General features: G+C 46.4%; 4 protein-coding genes across 4 annotated transcripts; 2 read left to right on the top strand and 2 right to left on the bottom strand.

Annotated features, from left to right (window-relative positions):
* Positions 1-1,353: 1,353 nt before the first annotated feature.
* CORC01_12559 (uncharacterized protein) lies at positions 1,354-1,794 on the top strand (the record flags this gene model as incomplete). The annotated part of the gene is made up of 1 exon (XM_022624179.1): positions 1,354-1,794. The coding sequence occupies one exon, from the start codon at positions 1,354-1,356 to the stop codon at positions 1,792-1,794; it is 441 nt and encodes a 146-aa protein (XP_022469326.1).
* A 2,268-nt stretch (positions 1,795-4,062) lies between these two features.
* Positions 4,063-7,731, top strand: CORC01_12558 (uncharacterized protein; the record flags this gene model as incomplete). The annotated part of the gene is made up of 2 exons (XM_022624178.1): positions 4,063-4,318; positions 4,385-7,731. 2 exons carry the CDS (start codon positions 4,063-4,065, stop codon positions 7,729-7,731), a joined length of 3,603 nt encoding a protein of 1,200 aa, XP_022469325.1.
* A 1,317-nt stretch (positions 7,732-9,048) lies between these two features.
* Positions 9,049-9,451, bottom strand: CORC01_12557 (uncharacterized protein; the record flags this gene model as incomplete). The annotated part of the gene is made up of 2 exons (XM_022624177.1): positions 9,049-9,340; positions 9,426-9,451. The coding sequence occupies 2 exons, from the start codon at positions 9,449-9,451 to the stop codon at positions 9,049-9,051; spliced, it is 318 nt and encodes a 105-aa protein (XP_022469324.1).
* Positions 9,452-10,574: 1,123 nt separating this feature from the next.
* On the bottom strand, positions 10,575-11,897 carry CORC01_12556 (uncharacterized protein; the record flags this gene model as incomplete). The annotated part of the gene is made up of 4 exons (XM_022624176.1): positions 10,575-10,810; positions 10,997-11,432; positions 11,572-11,757; positions 11,841-11,897. 4 exons carry the CDS (start codon positions 11,895-11,897, stop codon positions 10,575-10,577), a joined length of 915 nt encoding a protein of 304 aa, XP_022469323.1.
* Positions 11,898-14,799: the final 2,902 nt, after the last annotated feature.

Genomic DNA, 14,799 nt, shown 5'->3' with positions numbered 1-14,799 from the left:
CCCAGACTGGCAGGCAAACCTTGCGCGAGTTGCGCTTCGCACTGCACCTTCCTGTTTAACCACCCTCCAGAGTGCTTGGCTGCAGCAAAAGCACAACAATGCTTGGTGTCGACGCAACACGAGTCGAAGAGCTGTTTCCGCTCCTCATTTCTCATGCCGCACACATCAGTTGACGGAACTCTCTGTTTTCTCTGCTTGCGCTTTGAAGTTTGCTGATCCTTCTTTGTAACGTGCATTTGCTCAGCTGTGTCACCGTGGATGACTGAATCCCCACAAGCTCAGCCAGTCTCGGCCACGGCGGCGTTTGGACCAACTGATCAGCGCTGCATGGCCGTTCCGGTGCCGCCATTCGGCCGTTGACCGCAAAGCTTTGTCCAAGGTCTTGGCATTCTTCGCTTGCGCAACACCTCCGATAGTCCCATCAACTGAAGTTATACCTGGCCTCCCAATCACTCTTGCAATAAGCACGGCCCTTCTGATTAGAACCAGTTGCCTTTCCCGTTCGTTATATTTCCTTCCTTGTTTATTTTTTCGCCTTCTTCGGCCCGAAAGTGGGACCCCCGATCCGGGACTGGACCCGCCGAGGCCCGGGGATCTCATCCAGCCCTCACCATCCCCACAACCAACCCACAATCCTCAGATCATTGCAATAAAATCACAGTCTTCGCCCTCAGACAGCAACTCACTTGGAGTCACGAAACATTCACCAGCGTCGATGGTTTAGTGGTAAAATTCTCCGTTGCCATCAAGCAGCGTCGGGGAGCCGGGGGTTCGATTCCCCCTCGACGCATCTTTTTGTTTTTGCATGTAATTTGGTAGCTTCTCACTCAGACTGCCTACTACTCATCTCCTGCTGGATCAAATCACACTTGACTGAAGTCAACTAATCAGTTGCTGCATCTCTATATCTTGATGCATCACCACAAGTTCATACTCTACGGCTTGTCCTTTCAACACCGTTTGCACCGCGTTGGTGACTTTCATGGTAGTTAGTAGGTAAAGGTTTACATCATTCCCAGGCATAGCAGTAACTTCTCTCGCACTGAATCATTCCCAGACATGTTTGGGCCATATTGGATGCAAGTCATCGAAGGAGAGTCACACAAAGCATCAATTTTATCCTCATCACAGGCGTTCCGAGTAGTGAGTGTGTCCGACTCTCTCATAGAACTGTGGCACTGCCTCAAGCGCTTCGAATGCAACTTATATAAGTAAGTATGAATGCAAAACTCCCGTCGGGACCAATACTGCTATCATTACCAAAGCACAACAGACCGCAGACAGATTCAAAATCCGTTACAACGACTACCAACATCCATCAACAAGAACAACAAGCAAGATACAACCGCAACAATGACGAAGCGCCGCAATAGAATGAAGAAACACTTCAAGAAGCAAATAGAAGAAGATCGACACGACTTCGACGTTGGTGGAAGCCAAGAAAGCCAGGAAAGCGAAGGCAGCGCCGGCAGCGCCAACGAAATCAGCAGCGTAACCGGCCCGAGAGAAATGGTCTGGCCCAACGCCCACGTGGTGTTTGAAGACTGGGCGGATCGCCAGATCGACGGCGGCGTGAGCGTCCGAAAGGAGTGCAGGTGGAAGTGCTGCAAGTGCGGCTGGTACAACGCGATGCCGAGGAGCCGGTACCGGTTGATGCACTGCCGGAACCCTGACGGTTGCGTGGTGGACTTGGGGACTAGGCAGGTGCATGCTGGACCTGGCTTTTGCTGTGCGATTGTTGGGCCTGAGGGGGCTTGGGATCCGAGGGTTGTGAGGGATCTGAGGAGGCAGTAGTGCCAGTGAATTGGGGCGGATGAGATGGGCAGTGTTATCTGTCATGCTCCAGTTACGGTAGACTACGTGGTAGTTAGTTAATACCCAGTTCAGTTCTTGTTGAGACTGATGAGTTCCTCAAGTATCAAGATGAACTCCGCCGTATTTGAAAATATGTGAACATTTGCCATGATCGCAGATCGAGGTGTCAAGTACGCGACCAGACCTCACTCAGTGCGGGTGGTAAGTATCAATACTAACATGTTCATGGTTGTCTTGGTTTTGAATTGAACGTTATTAAACATCGATCGAGATTAGGCTTAGATTCAGAGCTCGTCGATGAGTTGCTTCACTAAGTCCGCTTGCAGCTTTCGGACAGCCATGACCTTTCGAAATCACGGGCACGAGCAGTCAATGTCATGGGGCGACGCTTGATGGATAGTGAATGCTTGCGCAAAATTCTCCAGTCAGATATGATGGCCCAAGATGGGCGATAATCTGCAATAGTTGGCCGTGACACACGATGAGTGGTATTGAGGTATTACGACTCGAGCCTCTGAGTCTTGGGGAAAAGGTGGAAATAGTTTTCAGCAGAAAGGATGCTCTTGATTCACCATTAAAATGTGTCAAAGGGGTAATTCATGCCACTGAGAACTACAAATACTGCTTGGGTCTAACTCAACTCGCAATCCGCGTACTCCATCTCAGCCAGACGCACCCAGCGAACTACATTTCCATCTCCTACTTTCAAGAAGTACAACTCAAAACAGTAGCCAGCCCCAAGACACCCTCAAAACCACCCTACCCAGATTTTCCACTCAGAGCACAAATGCCTCCCTCCATAAACGCCACGATCTTGCAAGAGACCCATAGTCCAGACGTACCAGACGGCACCCGAGTGCGTCGAGTCTTCTACGTCTGGATGTACCGCCAGCGCCGGACCGACGCCAACCCCACGCCTAGCGAGGGAACGACGCAGGCCCATCGGGACCAGGGCGCCCGGCTCTACATGAATCCTATGACCTTGCAAGAGTTCAACGGTCTAGACATACCTGAGTGTACTCGGGTCTTTTGCGGCTGGACGTGCTGCCAGTGCCTGACCGAAAACCCCTTGCCCGGCGAGGATACGATGCAGTCGTCCTGTCGCGATCAAGGCGTCCGGCCTTGCCCCCGCAGCGCCGAGCACCTCGAACCTCACCTCGGACCGTGTCAGTGGTGCGTGATTTGGATGCCACGGACCTTGTTGTTGACTATGATGAGAGGGTTTGAAGTCGAGGACGAGGATGAGACGCAATTCATGCGGCCAGGGCAGTAAGATAGATGGCTAGAGGCTTATCCAGTAGAGAGGGTCCATCTAGTTTCTAGAGAAGAGAGTTCCGAGTCAGTTAAATCAGTCACCTAAATACATTCATCTTGATGTGTGAGCAAGATTAGGATGATATATCCATTGATTGAGTATCTATGATCAATTTAGCCCCAACCATCTCTCTGTGTTGCAGTTATGATATTGAGAGTACGTATCATCAAATACTGAATCGATCAAAGTCATGTGTGTGGCCACGAAGCGAAGATGGGCAATTAAACGACCACCTACTTGGCCGACAGCTTTCGCCCTGAAGTGCCCAACTGGATCATCCTTCTGACGCTACCTAGCATTCATTCTGGGCATGAACAACTGCCTGCACGCTTGAGCAGCACCACCTTTCACGTGTATGAGATATTTGAACGGTGGAATGTTATGATCGAATCACCTTGTCGCATAATCACTCTCTCCATTTTTGGAAATGGCGCAGGTGACACTTGCAGCTCTAGCGAGATCTTGGCTACTTGGCATCGCTGACATCAAAGTCAAGCGTGAGAGCAGCTCAGCCTTGTGTTACGTATCACTATATAATAAGCCTGTCACACTCATGCCGGCGTTCCGAATAAAATTTTCTAGGTTGTAAGAAAATGAGAGTTCCAGTTGGTCAAAAAGTCAGAGGGCAAATCTTCAACGTCAACAAATGTACGTCCGGAAAGAGAATGATCTCTCACAGCAACATAGCGCAAAGCTCATCCAAAGATGGAGGGTTTTATCTGGAATATGAGCCGATCGAACACATCGACAAATGTCCTACCCGATACCCAGATGAGATCCAAGAGACGTTGTCAAACGAAAGCGAAGGTGGAAGACCAAGCGGCAACGCTACTGACTGTGACATGCAGCATTTGAGAGAAGCAGGAAACTCGGAGCGGGACGGGCTTATTAATAATATCAGCATCACCTCACCTCAGCGGAAGCTTCCGAACATGCGATCGGATTCACTCGAGTCTCCATATCGACCGATTGCATTGGATATCGGAGCGGAGGAGAAGGCGCGTATGGATGAAGGCTCAACCTGGCGCCCGGACTGGCTGCGACCTTTCGTTCTCGCTATCTTTTCAGGCCTATTCTCTGGTGCCACAGTCGCCCTGTTCATCATGTTATGTTACTCCCATAAGAACGATGGATTGTTCAGGACTGAATCCAAGTTCACCTTTGTGTGGAGATTTGGTCCAACCGCAGGTAAGCAACTCGTGCCATTGATTCAACTTTGGCAGACCCTTGAAAGCTGACGTCTTTGCTGCATAGTATTCGCCATTGTGGCGGGTCTTTGGGCAAGAGTTGAGCTTCAGTCTCAGAGGTACATGCCCTGGATTGTTCTATGCAAGAGGCAGTCCACCAGCGACGTTGACTACACCCTGGATTACACGTCAATGATGTCACCGACTCTCATCTACCAGTCCCTACGCCGAAAGCATTTTCTAGTGTTCTTGACCACACTCGTCTCTCTCCTTCTCAAAATACAGATTGTCCTTGTGCCAAGTTTGTATCAACTCGGAAAGGCTGGAGTCTCACAGTCTACTCCCGTGCGAATCCTTGATACTTTCAAGGCGTCTGATGAAGAATCAGAGACTGCGAATCGTGCTTCGTCAACCCTGGCATTGAACAATTCCAGTGCGTACTATGTCGCCCGAGCTATTCACGATTTCAACTCAACTTACCCGTTCGGTGTGACTGAAGACGCCGCATTTCAACTCTTTGAACCAAGGGGCAGTACAGACGCGCAAATCACGGTCCTCGTGGATGGCTTCTTTACGGACATGCACTGCCTGAAACTGGAAAGCTTCAAGGTGCTGCCACCAACTAGCTCCTTTAATCTTACCCTCAACTTTGAAGGGTGTCACGATATACCACACCGAATCCAGGAAAAAAACGAGGAGACTGCATGGGAGATCGGCCCTCCCCTTAATCGTGGCCGAGCGTGTCGAAATATTCCTCAGCAGAATCCGCAATACATATTCTCTGCTGTCACCATGAGAGGCACGTCCGAAAACCCATCTCCTGCTGAGATTGTTGCCTTTGCAGCTGTTTTGTGTTCCCCAACTGCCTGGACCTCAAAAGTTGAAGTTGTGGATGACGGGATCATCTCAAGTCTTAGCCTACCGGCAAAAGAATCTCGAACACCGCATAACGTCGACGTTTGGGCCATGATCGAACGATCTTTACCAATAAAGCTTGGGTCTACCGCTAGTACCGGCTTGACTGATTACTCATTTAATCATGGCTACTTCAAGTACGGACCTGCTGGAGTTTGGGCGCAATTTCAAAGCAAAAGCAAAGCTGCGAATGACCAGAGCGTTCTGCTGAATACAACCGAGGTGCTGTACGAGTCCATGATCGGTCTGGTCAGAAAATTTGGTCCCCTCGCTGGCCACTACAGTCTACGGCGAGATGAGAATGCGGAAGCCATGGGTCATAAACAGACGCAAGTTGATAAGTTGAAGATTAGGTACCGGATCGGTTACCCAATGACGTCCCTTTTCGCCCTTATCACGTCAATCAGCATCTTCATCCTCATTCGCTATAGAGAAGAGACTACGATATGGAACAGAAATCCAGCAACAGTTCTAGGCAATATGCTTTTCTTCCACAATCGCGGGCAGCTTGTCGATCACAAGTCATACTTTGAGCAAAAGCACACAGAGGCTTGGCGGGGCCAGAGCAGGTTCGTGCCCGCCATCTTGAGAATATGGGTGCAGACGGCTTTCACTTTCGCAATCCTCGTCATTATTGCAATTCTTCTACACACCATGAAGTTATCAGAGGCAAAGAATGGGCTACCAGCAACCGAGGGTGACAATCACCTGCTCTGGACCTCATTACCAACGCTCATCATGCTTGGTGTTTCCCTCTACACAGCATCATTCAACGCATCGCTCAGAGGTCTATTCACGCTTTACAGCCTCTCAGAGGGGCCATGCCACCCGCATCAGTTGGAAACCACGCTCCTAGACATGCTGGGGCTCCGAGCCCTGTTTATAGCGGTCCGGCGAAAGGCTTGGCCAGTCTCACTCTCACAAGTCTTGGCAAGTCTCTGCGCGATCTTGACGACCATCGCATCTACATTGTTCACAGTGGAGTCGGTGCCAAAACGAGTCGAATTTCAGCTGCGACAAGAGAGCTGGTTCGGTGAAAGACCATCGGAAACTAATGCTCAGTATTACTGGAACAATCGAGCGTTGGTAGGAAGCATGGCATTACTAAAAGGGGCAAATCTAACGTATCCGGAAAACACGTTTCGTGACCTAGCTTTCCCCGTCATTGGCGATCTGCCACCATCAGTTGTGGGGGTATCTGAGGGCACTCCAGTCGAAGTAACCCTACCGGGAGCGACATTGGTGGCGCGCTGTGAGAGCCAGGCACTCAGCACCAGCAACCCAGCAGAAAATGATCCCGCGTGGCTCTATACCGTGCAGATTCCAGTTACCTGCTCTGATGGGACGTCAGATATAATGAATACTTCCGTTGCTAGGCCCAACACGCCTTCTCAAAGCTCGAAAGACTATTATTTGGCCTATTCAGAAATCCTGGGATTCGAGGGATCTAATAATAACAGCCCAGTGTGTGGCCTAGAGGCTTCCCACAACCACAGCGTCTTAGACTCTGCGCCTTCGGTATCCAAGGTCTATTTTTGGGGCAACTGGGACTTTGAAAGGCATGATTTAGGGTCGTTTCAAGCCTGGCAGTGTCGCTATTCGTGGGAAAAAGTGATGGTGTCCGTCGACATGGTCATCATCAACGGCAAGCTAATGATAAACCACAACAACCCTCCCCGGCCCGATCGCTCGACGTTGGAACCGTGGACCCCCCCGATATCGGTGCCTTATCTTGACCCCCAAGCCGATGGGATTGGAGCTGAAGAGCTCGGCAACGCTTTCCCCGAGGTGACTCAATCGCTAGAATCAAAATCATGGTTCAACGCCTTCAACATACTCGTCCCACCATACGGCCAGGTTCCCCTAGAAGCCTTCCGTGATGCAAACCAGAGGTGGAAGATTCTAGAGGCCCTAAACTCCAATCGTGCTCTACTCAGTGCACAGATAATCAACATTGAGAATCGGCTGAGCGTCAAAGAAATGTCTCCTCAGGGGCTGGAGCCACTGAGCGCAGTCCTGATCGACAATGACGTGCGCCGGCTCGTCCAAAACCCTACGTCGACTTACCTGCTCGTGGGAATCCTCGGAATCGTTGGCATTGTTCATCTATTCATGCTTTTTTCATCGGTTTTGCGACGCTTCACGGGGTGGCGAAAGGGATTGCTCGACATGGATGTCAGAGGGCTGGCCCCTGATGGGTTCAGCAGCATCGCTATGATGGCCGCGCTCCTAGACGGTTCAAATTTCTCGACACACAGCCCCAAAACTTCTCAGAACCGATTGCGAGAAGAAGCTTCCGACATGTTGTCACCCTTTCGCTTTCGCATGGGTTGGTTTCGAAGAGAGTCTGATCAAGTGAGGCACTTTACCATTGGAGTTGTGGATGACGATGACTTTTCATTTCTGGGCAGTAAGGAAGATTGGGAAAAATGGGAAGCTTCGGAAGGCGAAGAAGGGCCGGACAATGAGTGTATAGCCACATCTACTTTCACGGACTAGATGATTTGGTTCGTATTCTTTTTTTTTGCCCAATTCTGTTTTGGCGATGATAGGTTTACTTGAATTCGCCCTCGTTACAGTCTGAACTGAATAGAATAAGACCTGAATTTCGACACCTGCAGCAACTGCGGTCGTCTTCGCGGCTTGAGTCGGCCTCAATTCCGGCAGTCGTCCGCAATGCCCGGGCACGACCCCGCACCGCTCCGATCCGGACCCCGCCGACCGCCTCATCTATTCCACCAATCCATCTCCTCCGTCTCCCGGACGGTACCACAGCCGCAAAGATCCTCACTCTCCTCGCAGTAAGTCTCATGCCGAAACACCCCGCCAAGGTCAAGTGCAAGGACGCGACGTAATAGTCCCAACCGCATAAACCCCTTCCATCCATCCCACTACCATCCATCACCCCTTCGTAGCCCAGAATCCCCGACCCTCGTCGCAGTCAAGGACGGAACCTTATTGAAGCCTTTTCCCGTCATCAATCGAGCAGCCTGAACACGTTCCAAGCCCGTCTACATCAGTGCGTCGAAACCCCGCCGCATGAACTTTCCCGCCCCCGGCACGAGAGGTGACTGGTCGGTCGGCCGTATCCGAGAAAGCTTGGTTCATGCGTGTCAGAACGGGTAGCCGGGGTCTTATCGGCTGCGCGGCGCCCCGGACTGGGAACGGCATTGGAGGCAGATCCTTGTGTTGGGGGCCTTGCATGACAGCTGCTGATTAGAGGCTCGAGATGGTGGAGAGAAAGACACATGGTCGCAGATCCGGCGTCTGCCAATTACCCAAGACTCACCAGGGTGCAATTCAGGTTTACAGCTGAAGAACAGAACTCAGAATTTTAGTTATGGTTCATGTTGCTACTCCAATTTCGTCTTCAGGCTTGGCTGTCTCTATCTGCTCACGCCATGCTACGTGGTATCTATTGTTACATTATCCGTGTCGTAATGAAGGTATCTTGATACGCCGTCAAAAGTCATTATACACGCATTCGTCATGCTCGGCATTCTTCGCCCTGCGTCGCAATTCCGGCATCTTGTCGCAGGTGCCTGAGTACCTCGCGCCGCCTGTGGTGCTATTCCGTTCATGCAATCTCTCGACAAGAAAATAATAATCTTACACATTAGTTGTTGGTCTGGTGGTTTGCTGGTCATGCTCTTCGCTCCCTCAGTGCTTCGAAATTCCAATTAATTTGCGTCCAACGCTCATGAAATTCCAGACATGACAACGGCAAGGACAGGGAGACCCCACGCAAGAATCCCTTTGGGCCCACTGACCACGGCTCCGTTCATAAGCAAGGCATCGAGGGGGTTAACCGGGGGCTTAGAGGTGCTTTGTGACGCCTGTGTCACAGTTGTAGTTGTGGAAGTGAAAATCGTAGTAGAAGGTATGGATGGTGGCGCCGGACTGGCTACTGGCGGTATCGGTGTGGTTGCTGGAGGAAGAGGCGGTTGGCTCGACGGCGGAAGTAGGGGCGTCGATGTTGTTGTTGGTGGTGGCGGCGGCGGCGGCGGCGGCGCGACAGAAGTCGTAGCAGGTGGAGGTGGAGGTGGAGGAGGCACAACGGCGCTGGTCGAGGGCAGTATAATTATCGTTGTAGTAGATTTCGTCTGCACTGCCGATGATGTTTGTTGGTTGATGGTGCCGCAAAGCAAATTGACCAGATTTCCGGACAGAGCTTGGCCAAGCAGCGTGTTGACCTGGACTTGAACAGCTTGACAGGCATCTTGGAGAGTATTTTGCATGCGCGTCAGACCGCGTCTGCAGTTCAAGGAACATGTTCCTGTGCTACCGAAGTCGGTCGCTTCGCATCCTTCAATAGGGTTGTTATATGCTAGCAAGCAACCCAACGGAACAGAGAGCTCAGTAATCAGCTGGAAATTAGACAGGCTGAGTGACGTGCTTCCGACACTGATAGTGGTTGCTGATGCCACTGAGGCAAGGAACAAAATCTGGGCCAAGCGCCGCTGAGGGCATTGGAGTGTCGACTTTTTCATCTCGTGTGTTTGTGTTTTTGACTGCCGTTTGCAAATGATTTCGTCCTCTCTAGCGTGGCGTGGCCGCCGTTGGATGTGTACGAAGCAAGTTTCTCACTCGGCGTTGATGATTGTGAGATTCTTATCGTATATTGGTTGTAAATGTTTCGTGACAGATGGCCGAATCGTCGCCGACAAGACAGTCACGAAGCGACCAGGAAGACGTTGTGTAACTGAGCGTGACAGGCCGGGATTTGGCTGGGAAGTGCTTTACTTTTGGGGATGGAATGACAGAAGCGTGGCAGTTCGGGCGGCGGCCAGCGAAGAGGAAAGGGCCGAAACGTCTCGCGTGTCAGACGCTGCTGGGGATGACGGCTCAATCGGCTGGGAGAACCCCGTCAATGCGGGTCGCAGGGCCGGCAGGGTCCAGAGCTAGGACGACCAGACGGCTGGGTGGGTTGCCGGGACGTTGGTCTGGAGGTTTTGGTGTTTGGTCTTTACGCCGTGAAGCTGAGGAAATAATTTCAGATTGGTGCAGATGAGCCTCTTTTTCTACCACACGGGAAGAGAATGCGCAGAGCAATGAACCGTTTGGAGAGAGAAGGGAACCGAAGGGATGAAGGGTCGGTGGGATTATTAACGACGAAGTAGCAGATCTTGATTCACCGTAGCGAGGAAGGGTCGCACTAGCAGACGAGCAGACTTTTGGACGGACCAAGTCGGGCAAGATGAGAGTAAAATAAAGGGGCAAAAGAGTTCAGGAACCGTCTCTGCGCTGGTCGAGGTTGGATGAAGCTTGGTCTGTCCGGCTTCCCGCCCTCAAGGTGGCATGCAGACTGGACGGATGGTGTTTGTCCGAAAGTGAAGATCTCGTTAGTTGGAGGGTCGGACCTTGGAAGTCGAGGTGTCGAGGAAGCCACTCGGGTGTCGGTGAGACCAGGCGACGGGCAGTTGCGTCTGTGTCGGCGTCGGTCCGGCTGGGAATAGGGAGGAAGAGAGAAGGGACGGAGCGATCAGAGGAAGGGAGAGTATCCGTAAGAGGGTGAGGGCGAGGGCGAGGACGAGGGCGCGCCTGGAAGGGCAAGAAGGTGCGATCAAACACTGCTGATCTTGGAGATGGGCGATCCGAGGTTTTGTGAAACGGAGTTGCTGCCGTCCGCTGCCGTCCGCTGCTTAACGACACCCAAACACGCTGCTGTGACTCTGAACTTTGAGTTCAACTTGTCAGGTCAGACAGAAGAGAGACGGGGAGCCGAGTGCTCGGGGACGCATGGAACGCATGGAACGCAAGGAACGTGGGCGGCCTTGAGCTGGCGAGTGAAGCTGTGAGATAATAGCCAAGGCGTGGGAAGAAGGAGACGAGCAGATGAGCAGCTTGCTCAGATATGAGGGACGGGGAGAGACACTGACACTCGTCAGCCGCTCTTTTCTCCTGGCTCTATTCGTCAACTCAACCCCAGTCTTCGTTTCCGTCTTCTCTTGTTTGGGCAAGACGTCAAGCAGAGCGTCCGTCATTCTTACTGCTTCGCAGCCAACGAACTCGATTAGTGGCATGTCCCGCGATGCAACGATGCGGCCCACGGGGCAAGGAGCGTCAACTCCCTTGCGCAGCCGCAGCCGCAGTTCCGTGCAAACGCCAGGGCGGCATCTGACAGGTTCCAACGTTTGGGACGCCGTCACGCCGCCCAACGAATGGTGCAGAGAGGCAGGGGCTCCTGGAGTCCTTGCAGCCTGCGAGCCAGTCGGTTAGTTAGTCTGCAGTCATGGTGAACAAGGTACCCGGAGTGGTGGAGTGATGACGGAAGGGCAGGGGGGAGAGGGAGCGGGTGAGGGAGAGGGAGAATGAGAGGGATAGGTAGGAACGAAACACGTTTGGCGTTTGAAGTGATGGTGCAGCGTACCCCTTGTGGGTCTGTGATTGGTTTAGGTTGCACCTGGGGAGGCCCTTCCAGCGGTGGCCTGCCCGCACAGGGCCGCTTGTGGCGGCTCCAAACCTCCTGGGGGCAGGCACAGACTCGTCGGTTGTGCCCGAGTGGGGGGGAAGGGCAATTGGTTCCTGTGATTCGTCCAAGAATGCCACATCTCACTCACTCACTCTCACTCACTGCTGCTTCTCCGTTCATCCAGTCAATCTCATACTTTTACTGCCTTCGGGGACTCCACGAACTCTGTCCGACGCCCGTCTCCTAAAGTCATTTGAGATGACGACGTTTTGTTTTGATTGGTTAATATGCTGCTGTGCCTACAAGTGCAAATGACTCGCCATTAATCAATTGCAGTTCACTCATCAAGCTGAATCTCCCTTTCACTCGACCGACTCACTCCACTACCGGTATCTCACTACATCCAGCTCACCCTCATGGCCCAGATCCTCTGCACCTCTGCACCTACCTCTCTCTACCTCGCCTCTGGACCTCCCGGGAGTTCATGGCGAGCGACAGCGCACATTCACAGAATTGACCCTTTTCCAGTTTCAATGCGAGAATGAGAAGATGAAATAATGAAGTGAACGGCGTAAAAATGCCTTGACTTGCCTTCTGCGTCGCACTTGCTAAGAACTCATAATCGCGATCGATTGGCATCGATGATGACAAGGACGAAAACTCCACGCTGCGCCACTCGTGGCTCGTCCACGTCCAGGTTAACAATCCCGGGGAACTGGGCATCGTGGAGACCGCCCTGATGCACATCACATCCACTTCCTTGTTGTACGGACGTGCCGTTCAAAAGTTTTGGCTGAAAGGTACAAAACCACCCCTGCGTGGGCAGGGGTATTGACAGGGGTATTAATAAGGGCCAATCTCGCCGCTATTCTAACTAATATCGCCGCTATTATAAATAATATTAATTTAACTATTAAAAATAAAAATAATATTAACTTTAATTTATTAATAGTATTTACCAGTATTACGGCTTTTTTTATAATTATTCCCGCTTTTTAAAACGATAATTTATTAAATATAGATTAAGATGCGTTTTATTTAGTATTAAATTCGATCTTAAGGTAATTTTTTTTAATAATTGAGTTATATTTTTATTATATTTATTTTATTTTTTAGTGCTCTTTTTTTAATAGTTTTCTTTTTTATATAAAGTTAATAGGGCTTAATTAGGTTAAGATTTAGGGAATTACTATATTAAAATAATTTTTAAATATTACGGAGATTATATATATAATAAATAAATTAATAATCGTAAGTTAGCGTTTTATTTTTTTTAAATTAACGTATTAAAACTTGAGAGTTTTATAAATAAAAATAATTTTAAAAAAAAGATTTTATAATAATATTAATATTAATTAATATTTCTTTTTTTTATATATAATAGCTTTTTATTATTTTTATTTTATATTTAAATTAGTTTATGGCTAAATAAGTTCTAAAGAGCTAATCGTTTTATTTATATATTTAATTTTTATTTTTAATATTTAATTAGTTTTAATTAATAGTTAAGATTAGCGATCTCGAGCTTAGTTTTTTTCTTTTTTATAGCGGTCTTAAACTATTAAATATAAATAAAGCCTTTTTTATTATATAAAAAAGAGTTTTAAAATATAAATTTAAAAAAGCCCTTTTATTATTTATATATATATAAATAAGTATATATTTCGTTAAGTCGTTATTAAAATATTACGGCTAGCTAGTCGTAATAAGGTTTATATTAATAAAAGTCGGGGCTACGATACTCATAAATAATAATCATCGTAAAAATAGCTTTAATAAAACTATTATTTATAAATTGTAAAATAAATAAAGTTTTAGTAATTAATTATAATCTTATTAAATAAATTCTTAATAAAAATAGCTAAAAGCGATCGTTAAATTTAATATAAAAATTAATTATTAAAAAAGTTATAAAAATCTATCTTTAAGTCTAGTTCGGGCTATTTTATATATAAATCTTAATTATAAATATATTTTTTATAATATTTTATTTATTATTATCTAACCGTTTATTAAGCGGTCGTTTATTTTATATTTTTATAATCGCCCGTTTTATTTATTTATAAGCATCCGTTTTTTATTTTATTATATAATTATAATTATATAATTTATTTATAATTCTTTTATTTTAAAAAAAGCCGTTTAAGTTTTTATTATTATATATATAATATAATAGCCGTTATAGGTCTTATAAAATAAGGTTTTAATTTAATAATACGTATTAAATCGTAATATTAACTCCTCCCTTTAAAAGTTTAGTTTTTAAATTTATAAATAAGTTATTCATTTTTAAATTAAAAAATCGTTAAATATTTTTATTAAAATATATTAACATTATATTAAATCGAATTAAAAAATCGAAATCGTAAATAACTATATCTTATTACCGTTTATTACGTATTATTCGTTTTTTTAATAAAAATATAAAAATAATACTGTATTTAAATTATCGTTCTCGAGGTATTTATTATTTAATTTTTTTTAATTTTAATATTTATAGAATATATTATTACTTAAGTATTTTATATAATGTTTTTATTAATATTATTTATATTTATAAGTTTTTTAAGGATTATTTTTTACGGGTCCCGATTAATAAATATAATAAATCGTTTAATAATAAAGTCCGATCGCTTTAATTATAAAAAATAAATAAAAAAGTTACGGTTTTAAAAAAAAGTTATAGAGTTATAAAAAAAAATTAAAGCTTATTAAAAAGCTTAAGTTAAATTAAATAAGTCGTTATTTAAATTAAAACGCTTTTATTTTTAAAAACGAATAGTATTTAAAAAAAAGTCGTATTATATTAAAAGAATTTCTTAAGGATATTAAGAGTGTTTCTTTAATAGTTTAAAAAGCATAAGCTAATAGTATTTTTAATATTATTAATTAAAATACTATAATAACTAAGAGTTTTAAGTTTAAATTTAATTTTAATATTTTTTAAAAAGCTATTAAAAGTTTTAAAAATTCGTAATAGGTTCTTATATATTATCTTTATATTTATAATTTTTTTATTTAATAAAATACTTTTTATACCCTTTTTTAATTTAATAGTTAATAATTCGCTTGACCTTGTATTTTAATTTATTAAATTTAATAATAATACGATTTTTAATATATAAGCTTTTAAGTATTAACTTTAAAAATAAAAT

Source organism: Colletotrichum orchidophilum (assembly GCF_001831195.1).
Source record: "Colletotrichum orchidophilum strain IMI 309357 chromosome Unknown Scaffold_157.1, whole genome shotgun sequence".
Taxonomy (NCBI): Eukaryota; Fungi; Ascomycota; class Sordariomycetes; order Glomerellales; family Glomerellaceae; genus Colletotrichum; species Colletotrichum orchidophilum.
The sequence above is the reverse complement of the archived record's forward strand: the minus strand, read 5'-3'. Positions and strand labels throughout refer to the sequence as shown.